This window comes from Pelodiscus sinensis, chromosome 2 (assembly GCF_049634645.1).
Source record: "Pelodiscus sinensis isolate JC-2024 chromosome 2, ASM4963464v1, whole genome shotgun sequence".
NCBI classification, from domain to species: Eukaryota; Metazoa; Chordata; order Testudines; family Trionychidae; genus Pelodiscus; species Pelodiscus sinensis.
This window is the reverse complement of record NC_134712.1, coordinates 54,118,450-54,133,768: the sequence shown is the minus strand read 5'-3', so window position 1 is coordinate 54,133,768 and position 15,319 is coordinate 54,118,450. Positions and strand designations below refer to the sequence as shown.

The 15,319-nt window shown below is 41.7% G+C and overlaps 1 protein-coding gene across 4 annotated transcripts in view; it reads left to right on the top strand.

Moving 5' to 3' along the window:
• The first annotated feature begins 274 nt into the window (after window positions 1-274).
• C2H8orf89 (chromosome 2 C8orf89 homolog) overlaps window positions 275-15,319 on the top strand; it is a 32,926-nt gene continuing 17,881 nt past the window's right edge. For 2 of the 4 annotated variants that reach the window (XM_075919793.1, XM_075919795.1), the window contains exons 1-4: window positions 277-607; window positions 4,040-4,091; window positions 9,654-9,814; window positions 10,533-10,689. In XM_075919793.1, the coding sequence (XP_075775908.1) occupies window positions 568-607; window positions 4,040-4,091; window positions 9,654-9,814; window positions 10,533-10,689 (410 nt within the window). In that variant the 5' untranslated portion in view covers window positions 277-567. Of the gene's footprint in view, window positions 608-4,039; window positions 4,092-9,653; window positions 9,815-10,532; window positions 10,690-15,319 lie in introns of all 4 variants that reach the window. The other 2 variants (XM_075919794.1, XM_075919796.1) reach the window with 2 other exon arrangements.

Sequence of the window (15,319 nt, the reverse complement as noted above, 5' to 3'; positions counted from 1 at the left end):
CCGCCCAACCTCACCTCAGCCGCCCCCGACCGCCCCCTTCCCCTCCGCCCAACCTCACCTCAGCCGCCCCCGACCGCCCCCATCCCCTCCGCCCAACCCCACCTCAGCCGCCCCCGACCGCCCCCTTCCCCTCCGCCCAACCTCACCTCAGCCGCCCCCGACCGCCCCCTTCCCCTCCGCCCAACCCCACCTCAGCCGCCCCACTCACCAACTTCCTCCCCCCACCTCGCGTCCCCCCTCCCGCCCGGTCACCCCACTCCCCACCAGCGGCCCCTCCTTCCTCTCCCTGGGGCCGCGCCCTCCGCCTTTGCCCCCCGCGGCGGCCGGGCACATTCAGCCCCGCCCGGGCCGCGTGGCTCCCCTTGTTGCCCGGTAACCGGCCGGGCCGCTCTGGCAGGCGCCGGGTCTGGTGCCGCGGGCCGCCACGGGGACTCTGCAGCGGGGCGGGGATGCCGCTGCCGCCGGGGCTCCTCTTCCTTCTGCAGCAGGCGCAGCCGCCGGCCCGGGCCCCTTCCGGACCCTCTGGCCGCAGCCGCCCGGGAGCTGAGCCCAGAGGAGAGCGGCACCATGAGCGGGAACCAGCCCCGCTCCCGCTGGGGGGACCGGGGTACGTGCGGGATACCGGGCTGGGTGCGGCTGGGCAGGGGAGAGCGGGGCCTGAGGGCCGGGGTGGGAGCAGCGCTGGTGGGAGGGGCTGGTTGAGAGGGGTTGGAGCTCCCGGGTCGGACAGCGGTCTGCCCGCCCCTCAAATGTGACAGGGGAGCAGAGACATCACAGGGAAGCCTCCCCACTGGAAACACATTGGCGTCCGACACGCTCACTCTCGAGTCCCTGGCTCGCTTTCAGCTCCCTTGTCTCACGCTGCAGCTCTGTGACCGACCAGTCACATTCAGCTTTACCATGGTAGAGCCACAGGGCACTAGACCTGGAAGGGCCCTCGGGAGGTCATCCTGTCCGGTCCCCTGCCCTCGCAGCAGAGCCAACCAACATAGAAGCACCCCTGACAGATGTTTACCTAACCTGCTCTTAAATATCTCTAATGGTGGGGATGCCACAACTTCCCTAGGCAATTTATTCCACTGCTTAGCCACCCTGACAGGAAGTTTTTCTTAATGTCCAACCTAAACCTCCCTTGACATTAAGGAAAATATTTGTTGTTCCTCCTCCTCGTAACACCCTTTTAGGTACTTGAAAGCTGCATTCATGTCCCCTCTCAGTCTTCTCTTTTCCAAACTAAACACAAACCCACTTATTTGAGTCTTCCCTCATAAGCCATGGTTTCTAGATCTTTAATAATTGTTGTTGCTATTCTTTGGACGCTCTCCAATTTCTCTATATCTTTCCTGAAATGTGGCCCAGAACCGAACACAGAACTCCAGTTGAGGTCTAATCAGTGATTGTAGTGTGGAAAAATTACTTCTCATGTCTTGCACACAACACTCCTGTTAATGCATCCCAAAATCATGTTTGCTTTTTTGCCAGTATCACACTGTTTACTCATATTTAGTTTGTGGTCCACGATGACCCCATATCCCTTTCTGCACTACTTCTTCCTGGACAGTCATTTCCCATTTTATATGTACCCTTCAGTGTTACCCCTCTTCTCCCTGAAATGAGGATCTTTATCCAGTTCTGCCTCATCATATGCGCCACGACATTACTGCATGCCAGGAGAGGGTGGCATGACAGTTGCAGCAGGCAGGAGAGAATTATTATTAACTACAGCGGGCTATTTATGTTGACACAGCGCACGACTGAAAAATGCTGTACACAGTTTTATGAAAGACATCAAAAATAAAATGCAGCATTAAAATACAATATTTAATAAACATTGACCTATCAATACAAGAGGTAATGTTTGAGTGATTTTTTTTTTTTTTAGATTTCAAAACACCTTGCTCATGATGAGGCAAGTTGAAGAAAGATGGAAAACAAAAAAGGGGAGGAAATAAGAGAACTTGTTTGTTTCCTATTCTGGTTCTTTAAAAATGTCCATTTCAAATGCATAAATTGCCTGCAAACAACATTGCATCACACAGTTTGTGAAACTCAAAATAACACTCAGAACCTTTGGGACTCTGGCTTTCCAAATAGAGTTTAGCTGCCTCAGGGAAATGCTGGGGATTTTTTCTTAGTGCTTTCTGAATCTTTAATAGGTTGTTTCCTGTTAGTAAATTAAGGTATCAGTGCTTGGTAGGCTTAGTAGAATCACAGTTTGACACAGATGTTATTTCTAAATAAAAGATGTCCCATTTTCAATAGGGTTAAAATACTTCAATTGATACAGGATGACCCTCTCTAGCTCAGCACCCTCAGGACCTCACTGGTATCAAACCAGAGAATTTGCTGAACCATGGGAGGTCAATATTGTCTAGCAGCATTACCAACACTTCCACTGCTTACTGGACTCTTGGAAGACATTTAGGGGTAAATTAAAGTACACCACAGAACACTGCGAGCCGGGGCTGCTGACTGTAAACAAGTAAACTACAGGAACCTAGGCCACATTTATGATAAGTGAACATCTAGCTAACTAAAATCATGCTGGACCACAAATGTTGCCAGACCAGAGAGTGCCAGATTCGAGAGGTTCAATCTATACTGGCAAAAAAAAAAAAGGGGGGGGGGAAACGGTTTATTAGAAAAGAAGCAAAATGCCATGCTTACTCATGTCAATCTGTATAAATCTAGATGTAATCTACTTGGGTTAACTTCTGGTTGAAATAGAGTTCGCTGATACTTGTTCTATCTTCTATAATAAATGCTTAATAGCAAATAATCTTTCAGAGAGGTAATGATCATTTTTAAGGTGCCATAGGACTCCTCATTTTAGCAAATAAATTATTATTAGATCTTGATTTGTATAACATTATATTGTGTGTTAGCGAGACCTAATTCTGTTTCCATTGAAATCAAAGACAAAAATTCCACTGCATTTGATACAAATGTGACCAGAATCACAGTTGTGATATAACAAAAAACAGGACTCTGTAGCACTTTAAAGACTAACAAGATGGTTTATTAGGTGATGAGCTTTCGTGGGCCAGACCCACTTCCTCAGATCAAATAGTGGAAGAAAATTGTCACAACCATATATAAGGTTATTTTGAACTTCACCAGGGACTAATGTGTGGCACTGTTATTACTTATGTGAAGGATATTGTCATCAAATATTTTAAGCAAGAACTTACATTTTTTAGAAAAAAATATAAACTCTACTCATAAAAAGGGAGATCAGTATGGAGTCCAGTATCAGTTTATTCCCAGAGCAGTGATTAAGATGGCTGAATTTATGTGTACCAGAACACTAAGCAGAAGAAAATGAGGTTATGAAAAAGACACTTATTTAAACATAGACATTTGATAACTAATAAAAATAGCATGCAGTTAGGAGTCATTGATATCTGGAAACATAAATCTGTTTTATACATCTTATTTATTTTTAAAATATACCCAGCCTCAAAAGGACTTTAAGAAAGACGCACTTTCAATAAAATCAGGCTATTTCCTGCTATTGACTTTTAAGTTGAACTCCTTATTGACTTAATGAAGAGTTCCGCTTTAAAAATAGTGAGATTTAATTATAAGCTGTCTTACACATATGTAATTAATACATTTATATAGAACTTTTCCTTGTGAAGGATCCTAAATTCCTTTGAAAAATGCATGTAAGAATCACATCAGCCGCAGCTAAAGTTAGTGATGAAACATGACAAATATTCTATAGCACATAGTATTTTATATAATTTACAAAAAGAAGTAAAGAGTACCCAATCCAGTTGAAAATTCAGAGAATTTGGATAGGAAGTTGGAATTTGGCCAGGACATTTGGGCTAATGCTAATTCTAAGGAATATAAATCCTATCAATTCATTTATATGAAAGCCTGTGGTAGAACAAATGATGGCAACATAATTAAAGAGATTTTTTGCTGTAAACTGTAATTAGTGTTGTTTACCATTTTCTTTTTGTATTATCCATAGGAATTTGGTTTTCTTAATTCTGAAGGTAATTTTATTATTGTTTTGTGTGTGTTGCAGAATCATATGTAAAAGACATTAAATACCCAGACTCATCATTACTTTCTGAATGGTAAGTCTGTTAATATGGCATGAGACATAAATTAGTAAAGTATTCTCTCACAAAATAAGGTTTTTTTTAAAAACTAGGGATAATTTTCATTGTAAATGGATTTACAATATACTTTGATATCCGACTAGGTCAAGGAGTATGCGGGCTGATTGGGGCATGAAAGGTAGAATGTCTTTTTCTAAATGTATCAAGCTACTGGCTGTGTTACAGAACATTTATAAGTTTAGCATGTAAGGCTGTCTTTTATCTTGAAGAAAAGAGAGACTATATGAATATTCTGTTGTCATATATGGTTCTCCTTTCATGGATAGAAAGGATAATTGTGTATCTCATTTATGTCATATTTGGACTTTAGCTATCCTGTCTGGTTCTCATGCTTTTCATGAATGTGAGATATGGTACTTGTCTTCTACAATTTGCTGTTCCAAAAAATGTAGTCATGTAATCCTAAACATTTTATAGAAATGGCTAGTACCTTTTTGCTCTTTGATGGTTCTGTAGCCCAAATATTATGTTGGCTTTTTTTATTCCAAGTTGCAAAACAAATATGTATTCAACTATTATTGCTTGATGTTACAATCCACCAGAAGACTTAAGTCACAAAAAGGGGGAGTGTTATATTTAACATTTTAATATGCTAATGAATTATTTTCATCTGTGTATAACCTTGGGCAGAATAGCATCTCTATTGTCATTTTTGGTGGTTACCGCACTGAGTCAAAACCTTTTTTGTAATCATTGTAGTCTTGTATTTTCTGAAAAAGTCTGAAGTTCAAAATGTAAGTGTGGAATTATTTTCTTTTAAACGTGGATTTTTTGTTTCTTATTTTTGATGCATGCTCACACACACACACAAACCTTCCTACACTATTGCATTCTTGAATCACTGATAACACAATCTAATTTGAATGATGCTACTCTTCTTATGGAAATAGAATCAATAAAATAAACTCCATCCAGGGTCATCCTTGCAAAAATATATAATTGGAAGAGCACAATGTTTATTAAAACATACAAGATAATCCTTATCTTATTGCTTACTCTTCATGCAGTTTTTTTGTGGAGATGTAGTAAGGTGATTAGATTCACTACTTCTGACACCTCTTAACTTAAAACGCCAACCACAAGACATTGCATGACACAGTTCATTACAGAACATGCTCACTTCAAGGCTGATGAGATTGCTTTCAGAAACTGAACTGGCTTCATAATATCTGTTTGCATTCCAGAGAGTGATTCTGTTCCACATCACTTGGAACTTAAAGAATTTTTTGACATTGTGGGTTTTTAATAGCTTTTCTTTTCATTAACCTAAACAATTTTCCATTAACATACCAATGTTACATGTGTTTGTTTATGTCTGAAAGGTTGATGTAAAACCACTGTAATGGTTCGTATACTGCTATGCCCCCATCTCAAGCCATCCAAATTAGGGATGTCAAGGAGTAGTCAACTATACGATTAACTGATAAGCCTAGACTTATCTGTTAATCTTGTTGACTATGTGCATTTTCTCCCCCCAACCCCGCTTGCTGCTTCTGTATCAGAGGCAGTAATGGGAGGGAAGCAGGAGCTGGTGCTGGGAGGAGCTGGCTTAAAAGCTGGTTCCCCTAGTACTTGCTCTGCAGTTCCACCTGCCCACCACCAGGAGAGGCAAGCGCGAAGTAGCCTCTGTCTGTGGCCTGGCGAGATCATGCTAATGAAGCGTGGGATATTTAAATCCCCGCTTCATTAGCAATTTCGGTCTCCTACATTTGCATCCCTAGCTCAAACTAGGGAGAAAATATAGACGTACCCTAAGAGTAGGAATAAATGGTGAGTTTTCGTAGTCCAGAGTGCTAACTAGTGGGATTCCCCAAGGATCTGTACTAGGATCAGTGCTGTTCAACATACTCATAAATGACGTGGAAAAGGGGGATAAACCATGAGGTTGCAAAGTTGCAGATGATACAAATTACTCAAGATTTTTTCCTCCAAACCTGATTATGAATAATTACAATGGGATCTCACAAAACTGAGTGACTGAGCAACAAAAAGGCAGATGAAATTCATTGTTGATAAGTAATACACATTGAAAAATATAATCCATATACAAAATGATTCCATCTAAAATAGAGGTTACCACTCAAGAAAGATCTTGAAGCATCATGGATATTTCTCTGAAAACATCTGCTCAATGCACCTTAGCAGTTAAAAAAGCTAATAATATTAGTAATCATTAAGAAAGAGATAGATAATAAGGGAACATTTCAAGCTTCTTTCAAAATAAACACTGATTGGACATTATCTCACATTTAAGGCCACCCTGAACCAGTTCAGGCAGGGCATTAGATGAGCAGTTGCTTCCTGGAACTATTGCCTGAGGCTATCTGAGACGCGTGCTTAAAGAAACCCCCCTAAACAGCTGTATCTCAGGTTCTTCTGCTTGCTTGCCTACCTCTCCAAAGGACAGCAAAGCGTTTCCCCTGGGTGCTTTGGTTTCCCTGCTTTTGGACACCACAACACTCCCAGCTATGGAGCTGGAGCTGCCTCTGGGCACTCGATGGCCCCAGATTGCCGTGCTGCAATTTCTGCAGGCTGCCCTCCTGGCGCTGCAAGAACAAGACCCTAAGCTGCTTGATGAGAACCTCACCATGTATGCAGGAGCACTGTGCGTGCAGCCTTACCCCCCTGTGGAGTGATGCTTCTGGCGGCTGGAGACCAGTTCCAACTGGCGGAAGCGGCTTGTCCTAGAGAGATGAGATGACCAGCAGTGACTTCAGAACTTCCGTATGAGGAAGGAGACATTCCTGGAGTTGTATGCCTGGCTCGTCCCTACCCTCAGACCTGGAGAAGCAGGTCACCATTGCCATGTGGAAGCTCTCCACACCAGAGAGTTACTGATCCATGGCAACCAATTTGGCATGGAAAAGTCGACCATTGGGGCCCTCATTATGCAGGTATGGTGCTCTCAGGCTGCAGTTCCTGGAGGGTGGGGACGAAGTACTGGAAAGGGGGTCCCTAGGGAAAAGGGGGTTGGAGGTGGGGGGGGGTTGGGGTGGTAAGGGAAGCCCCGTCCCTGGGTGGTTCTCCAGACCTGCCCTCACACTGCCCTTCCAAGGGAGGGGGACAGGCTACAGAGGGAGTGGCTCCTGGGGTGTTTGTAGAGGGAAAGGGGGAGGAGGGCTCGGGGACCTCCCAAGGGCTCTTTGATTCTCTGTTCTGTTTGTTTGTCTCCTTCTGAAGGTGGTGAGGGCCATCAACACTGTCCTGCTGCTCAGGGTCATCCAGCAGGGTGACCTGGACTCCATCATCGCTGGATTTGCCACCCTGGGCTTCCCTAACTTTGGGGGGGGGGCTATTGACAGCATACACGTCCCCATCTGTGCCCCCAACCATCGTGCCACACAATACAACAACAGAAAGGGATACTTTTCGATGGTCCTACAGGCCCTCGTTGACCACCATGGTCAGTTTACAGACATCTTTGTTGGCTAGTTGGTGAAGGCGCTTGATGCCTGCATCTTCTGCAACTCCAGCCTCTACCAGAAGCTGGAGGCTGGCACTCTCTTCCCCGAGCGCAGCATCAGGGTCGGGGACGGGGACATGCCACTGTACATCGTGGGGGATACAGCCTACCCCCTTATGCCGTGGCTAATGAAGCCCTACACCAGCCACCTGGATCTGAGCAAGGACCACTTCAATGGCCGCCTAGGCAGGGCCCACATGCAGGCGGAATGCATCTTCGGTTGTCTGAAGGCAAGGTTCAGGTGCCTCCTGACCCGCCTGGATGTGGGGGAGCAGAACTTTCCTCAGGTGGAGTCCACATAATGGCCATTATTCTGGAAAAAATGGTGCAGTGTAGATACACCCTAAGACAGAAAATGCTATAATAGTATTATATGTGCACACCTTAAATACTGATTGCAGTTCTGGTTAAAAAAAAGATATGTTAGAATTGGGCAAAAATACAGCGAAGGACAATAAGCATGATTAGGAGTATGGAGTTGCTTTCATATAAGGAACGGTCCTAGTCTTTTTAATTTCTCATCTTAGAAAAGGACAACTAAGGAAAGGATATGATAGAGAACTATAAAATCCTGACTGGTGTTATGAAAGTAAATAAGGAATTGTTATTTCCTCCTTCACATATCACAAAAAAACGGAGGCCACCTGATGAAATTTATAGGCAGCAGATTTAAAATAAACATTAGAATGCACTTTTTTACACAGCACACAATCAGTCTGTGGAATTTGTTGCCAAAAGTAAAGAACAAAAATATTAAAAAAAAAAATTAGAAGTTTGTGAAAGGTGGTTTAATTAATAGTTATTAGCCAAGATGGTCAGGGACACAACTTCCAACTGCCAGAAGAGGAAACTGAATGAGTTGGATCAATCAATCATTGCACTGCTGTAGTAATTCCCTCTGAAGCGTCTAGCACTGGCCACTATCAGAAGAGAGGATACTGGGCTAGATGGACCACTGTTATGGCTATTCTTATAAAGTAGGTTTTCCCATCAAAATTCAGTCCATTAGGCTACCTTTACACAGCGGAGCGCAAATTGCGTAGTTTATTTTTGAGGTAAGGGTGCTGTGCAGATGTGCCCTTATTGATCTGGCTGGCTTCACAGGAACAAAACTCCAGTCTTTCATGGCGCTACTTAACAAGACGTCTTGTCAATTAATGATGGATCCAGAGTACCTTTTCCTGCCCTATATTATACTGCAAGGCTTTGTCTACACTGCGAGTTTTTGCGGCAGAAAATATGCTAATGAGGAACTCATTAGCATAAGTCACAACATCATTAGCATATTTTCTGCAGTTTCTTTTTGCGCAGAAAGAAGCAGTGTAGCTGCTTCTGTTTTGCACAAAAATCCCATTTTGCACAAGATCCTTATGTCTCTCCGGGAGGATCTTGCACAAAAGGGGAGTTTTGTACAAAATGGTAGTGGCTACACTGCTTCTTTTTGTGCAAAAACCCCTTGTGCAAAAAGAAATGGCAGAAAATATGCTAATGATGTCGCAACTTATGCTAATGAGTTCATTAGCATATTTTCTGCCGCAAAAACTTGCAGTATAGACAAAGCCCAACGGTCCTTTGCATTTATTCATAGATGACAATGTTTTGTTTGTTATATTGTTTCTTTTTCATCTCCAAGTTGTTTCATTTATTTGTAGTTGTGTCCGATCAGTATCTGTTAACTATTCTGTGATAGAACAATGGCCAACCAGGGAGGAGTGGCACCTCTCTCCTGCATGAATACACTGAAACCTCTGATGATTCCTATTAACACTAAGACAAAAAGGGCATAAGCTTAAGTCTAGTTACACAATTCCTTAAATATTATGTGTACACAAATCACACCATGATTACGAGCATCTAAAAGTTTTAGTCTTACATGTTACCCCTTATGGACAAATATCCTGTAAGCAATGTACTTAATATTTTGAAAAGTCCTAATTCAACATGTCTATGTATGTTGGCAACATTATTTATAACTTCTGAAAAACTTTGATTTCCTTACTCTTTAAACACGTATTTGCATTCACTGTAACTTTTGCATTTCATCTCTGAAACAGCATATCGCTTTCATCTCAGGCATCAAAAGAACAAAAAATACCAAGTCTAACATCTGACCATAAATATCTGAATAATAAAGCCTCAGGAAGATCATTGGGATGTTGTCCCTTTGAAAGTAGCTGGAGGAGTGCATTGTTGAAGACACAAAAGATAAAAAAAGGTAGATGATTAAGCTTGTTATTTTATGCTCTATAGCAGGGGTGGGCAAGTATTGGTCTATGGGCCTGCTCTGGTTTGCCAGGGTTAGCCCTGTGCAGGCTGCTGCCACTATATTTACCTGAACCTCTGCAGGTACAGGTGATTGCAGCATCCATTGGCTATGTGTCACCATTCATGGCCAATGGGAGCTGTGGGAAATAGTGTCCTGGTTTGTGCTGCCGTTTTATTGCCCATCCCTGCTCCATAGTGTCATTATCTTCCTTAAGAAGCTGCTATTTGCAGTGATACAAATGTGAGTGGCAGAAATTCTAGTGCTGCATTTCTCCAAAATTAATTTTTGGCCTTCACAGCATCCATAGAAGCCTTTAATTAAGACTTCTACATAATTACTCTGCTCTGTGCATCTTTTCTTTGTAAGAACTTGATTCTTCTCCTTTCAAAGCTAGTAGAAATTTAACCATTGACTTCAGGAAGAGTAAAATTCATTTTCTGGTATTTCTAATAGTTTCATATGCCCATGCATTGAGATCTGTGATTTTTGTGAAATGGCCTACATTTTAAAACAAATAACCCAAGCAATTTTTCCTGATGATTTATTAGTACTGATTTCATATTTAGTAAAACGAGATCAACAAACTCATTTATATTTCTTAATATGTGTTCTAATTATGATCAGATACTAATATTTATGTCCACATCTGTGTATATCTACTTTAAAGCAGAATACTCTTCAACCTTTGGCCTGAAAGACTGTGAGGAGAGTCCTGCAATGCCAAACCTTACTTACGGAATCCAAAGCTATCAAGAAAACCCAACTCCTAATCTACAGATGAAAAAGGGATTTGCACATGGTGCTGCTAAACCATTTCCAGCTGGGTATATGTCCATAATCAATGTTTTCATATACATAGTATTTCTTTTAGAACATTTTAACTTTTTATAAGCAAAGTGCACTTTGGGCGTATTGCACCTGAAAAGAGTTGCAAAAGAGTCCATGTATTTGATAGCAGTGTCAAATGAGTATATGCTGGGGGGAGTGGGAAGCTTAACTTGTTGTTTATGTTTTCACATCAATCTTGAATAATGCCGAAGAGTATAAAGTATAAAGAATGTACTTCTGTTGAGCCAATGCAATGATAAAGCAAAGATTGCCTTATTTCCAAATCCAATAGATTCCAAGGCACATCCCATATACCCACTATTAATTCACTGACACTCAAGTCAATTCTGTAACATAGCCCTGTGTCTGACTTGAATGTCATTGCTACAGAGCAATTGGCAGGTTTTTTTCATTTTATCAGAATCACAAGAAATAAGCTGTTCTTCTAATGAATTCCAAAGTGGCTGTGAAGATCAGTGATGTCTTTGCATTCTGCTAACTAGAAGATTTCTTCAGTGAAAAAAAAATTAATCATTTTGATTGGAAGAGAGGATCCACATCTGGAAATATATATAGATCTCTTTCTGTCCTTCTACAGAGGCAGCAAGGGGGGCAGGAGCTGGTGCTGTGGGGAGCTTGCTTAAAAGTACTGTCTCCACAATGCCACCTGCCCTTCCCCACCTCTGTAAGAGGCAGCAGGGAGGGGGGAAAGGGGAGGCTGCTGCGAAGCAGCCTCTGCCTACGGTGTGCCAAGGCTCACCTCGGGCACAGGCTGCACTGGCAGCAGCCCCTGTCCATGGGGGTCCCAATGGGGAGCTGGGTCCCCCCACGGACAGGAGCTGTTGCTGCCAAGCAGCCCCTGTTCACAGCAGCCAGGGCTGGCTGTGCACAGGGGCCCCTGTCTGTGGGCAGCCCTGGTTTCTGGGAACAGGGGCTGCTGGTCTTGACATGAGCTGGGACCAAGAAGTCCCGGCTTATGCTGGTCTGGGATGCTGCGCCTCTGCATTTTAAATGTAATAAGAGCCCAGGGGCTCTTACTACATTTAAAATGCAGAGCCACAGCATGGGTGGCTCCCAGAGCCGGCATGAGCTAGGACTAGGGATGTTAGTGACTAGTTGACTAACCAACAAGCAGGAGCTTATTGATTAGCACTGTCAACTAGTTGCTTCCCCCCAGCTGCCACTCTGCATTGAATAGCCCAGGGAAGAGAGCGCATAAAGGCACTGAGTCCATCCCTGATCCACGGGTCTCTTTTCATTCAGGAGACCTCTCGCACACACACACATACACACACCCAGCTGCCACTCTGAACTGAACAGTCCAGGGAAGCCGGTGTGCAAAGGTGCTACGTCGGTCCCTGCTGCACGGATCTCTTTTCATTCATGAGACCTCACACACACACACACACAGCTATAGTTCAATGCAGCACAGCAGCTGTGTGTGTGTGTAGGGGGGGTGTCTCATGAATGAAAAGAGATCAGCAGAGCAGGAACTGACCTACTGCCTTCACGTGCTGGCTTCCCTGTGCTGTACAATGCAGAGTGGCAGCTAGAGGTGTGTGTGTGCACGCGAAGTCTCGTGAATGAAAAGAAACCCGTGGAGCAGGAACTGACATAGCACCTTTGCACACTGGTTTCCCTGGGCTGTTCAGTGCAAAGTGGCAGCTGGGGAGGTTGTGCTGTGAACTGGAGCAAACCAGTCTGAGCGCCATAACTGCCTGGCTCCAGTCGGTTCTGAGAGCTACCCCCAGTGCGGCTCTGCAGAGAAGCCCCTTATTTACTAATCATGTAGTCAATACATTGACTTCACAATTAGCCAGATAATCACCGCAATTTAACAACATTAGAAGTGTCCACAGAGCTTACGTATACAACTAAGTGGGAGAGTAACATTTCTCAACAAATGTTTCTTTTCATTCACTTCCCCACCTCCCAACCCTTGATTTCTCCCCATCTAAAATATGTGAGAAGGACAAGTCCCCTCCTTGTAATTACACCACTTTAGTTCACAAAGCAGCTTTGTCTAAGACTTTTTTCTTATGGTCTTCAGTATGGCTTACAAACTGTTGCCATGTGTGAAAAAGCTATTTATTTGGAATTGCTTCTAGACATAAATAAATATGATGGGTAAACAATGGCAAAAATAGAGTGTGGTACTTAGTTTTCAACCCACTAAGTCCCTAAAAATATGCTGTTTACAGCTAAGGTCAGCATATGTAAAATTGTGCTTACACTAGCACATACAGCACTTCTATATTTTGTTACTGAATCATTGTTCTTGATTATGATAAAGCAACAATAACTAATTACAAAGTAATATAATCTGTATTCAGTAAACAAGTAGCCTTTCATACATGAATTCTTACTACTAAAACAGTTTGCCAGAAATTCACCTATTATTTCAATTTTTGTTGGACTGTCCTAACATTCTAGTGCTGGAATTTAGTCATAATTATCCTATGATTCTGTAATAAAAAACAGCACGTAAAGTATTCTTATTTCAGACACATGGCATCTCACAATTTAATGATCTTTGTTCTGGGGTTGTGTTCAAAGAAGCATATTATAAAATGGATTATCATATTTGTACAGACCACTGTTATCTGTTTAAAACATTCTAATTGTTTCTAGCTCTTGTAATAAAGATGAGCATAATTGTGTGCTGTCAACTTCATACATACTTCCTCAGACCTCATCCCAGTACTTAGGATATGAGTTTTGCAAAAATAGGTAAAAGTCTCCATTTTAAGTGATTATTTCCCTGAAGAGTGAAGGAAAGATTTTAAGTTACTGAATATGCAAAGAGACCTTAGCAAAGTGATTCTTAAAATATAGTCCTTTTTCACTGTATTTTTCCAATGTGTTCACAGTGAGATTGTAGTTATGTTAGTCCAGAATATTAGAGAGACAAGGTGTATGAGATAATATTATTATTGGACCAACTTCTGTTGGTGAGAGAGACAAGCTTTCAAATTTACACATACCTGAAGAGGAGCTCTGTGTAAGCTTCAAAGCTTGTTTCGCTACTAGAAGTTGGTTCAATGAAAGACATTATTGCAGCCAACTTGTTTCCCATCCTCCAATATGAAATTTTGCCACTTTTTTATTTCTGTGATTGGGAAAATGGATTAGTGACTTATTTTGGATGTGATAGAGACTAATTGCTCCAGCTTTCAAGCACAAATTAATTAATGCATACTAATAAGTAAAACTGTGTCCTATTTTCCATAACACCAAGCAAAATCATTTTGTTCTACCAATACAGTCTCTCTGCCCTGGCAGTATTCCAAAATTTGAATTTTTACCTTTCAGTATAGTGCAAGATTGCTTGTGAGAGATAAACATTTTAAATTAGGAAGAGAGCCAAGTGGTTCTCAGATAATACAGCTAATATACTTTATTTCTTGTGATTCTGTATCCATGTTGCAATTTGAAGAACACAGATCTGTGTACTTTTTATGGATTTTACTAAAAAAAAGAATAAGCAACCACATTAAAGCAAATAAAACAGGTATATTGATAGGGCTAAAACTACTATAACTTTAATAAACTAAGAATGAAACAATGCAATAATCAATTAAGGTCACAGTTGAGATTAAATAATTAGATCAATGAGTTAATAGTAACATTAATTTAGATATATAGTGTAGTTATAGCTGTGTCCAAGTCCCAAGATATTAAAGAAACAAGATGTGTGAGATAATATCTTTTATTGGACCAACTCCTCTTGATGAGAGAGAAGAGCTCTGTGTGGCTCAAAAGCTTGTCTCTCTCACCAACAGAAGTTGGTCCAATAAATGATATTATTTCACCCATTTGTTTCTCTAATTAGTTTACATTATCATTTATCAAAAAATCAAATTAATAAGTAGATAATTAGATAATCAAATTATGTCATGAGGTTGAACCAAGGAAAAATTATTTTTATTTAATCAGGAGACTGAAGGATGTACTTGTCCTTTAATCTGACAACCTCAACTGGGGGATCCTGTCTTGACTGGGAAATGAATTAATCAAATGTGACTGTTTTGCATTTAAATATTGATGGAGATTATACAAGAGGTAAATAACACTCATCTAGTCCTTAGGATGTATAGAGACCAAATTTCTTTGGCCACAATCTCAGTGTCACCCTGCTTCTTCCTTATACAGTATGTAATTGTTGCTATGATAATTATTATTCTGCTTTCTTACTCCTTCCCTATTTCACACAAATAGCACATAACAGAGGTGATTACTGAATTAGGCTCAAATAGTAGCTCTGCATAATAGGTCTTTTATCCCAGAGACATCACCAATCAGATGGCGGATTTGGGTTTGGTTTTCAGGTTTCAGACCTGACACATTCACACCCTAAGGGTATGTCTACACAGCAGCATTATTTCAGAATAACTGACATTATTCTGAAATAACAAAGAGCATGTCTACACTGCAAGCCTTTATTTTGTGGTCTTGATATCTCAATTGCTGCAGTTACTGGAACCAATATAGTAGCATAGTTGGAACTTTTGAGTAGCAATAAGGGGGTCAGACTGCCATAGCCAGCAAGTGGAGTCCTGGGAGGTCTGTCCAAGGGGAGTAGTAAGGGCACTTAGCTTCTGATTGTTGGAGGATTGAGAAAGCACA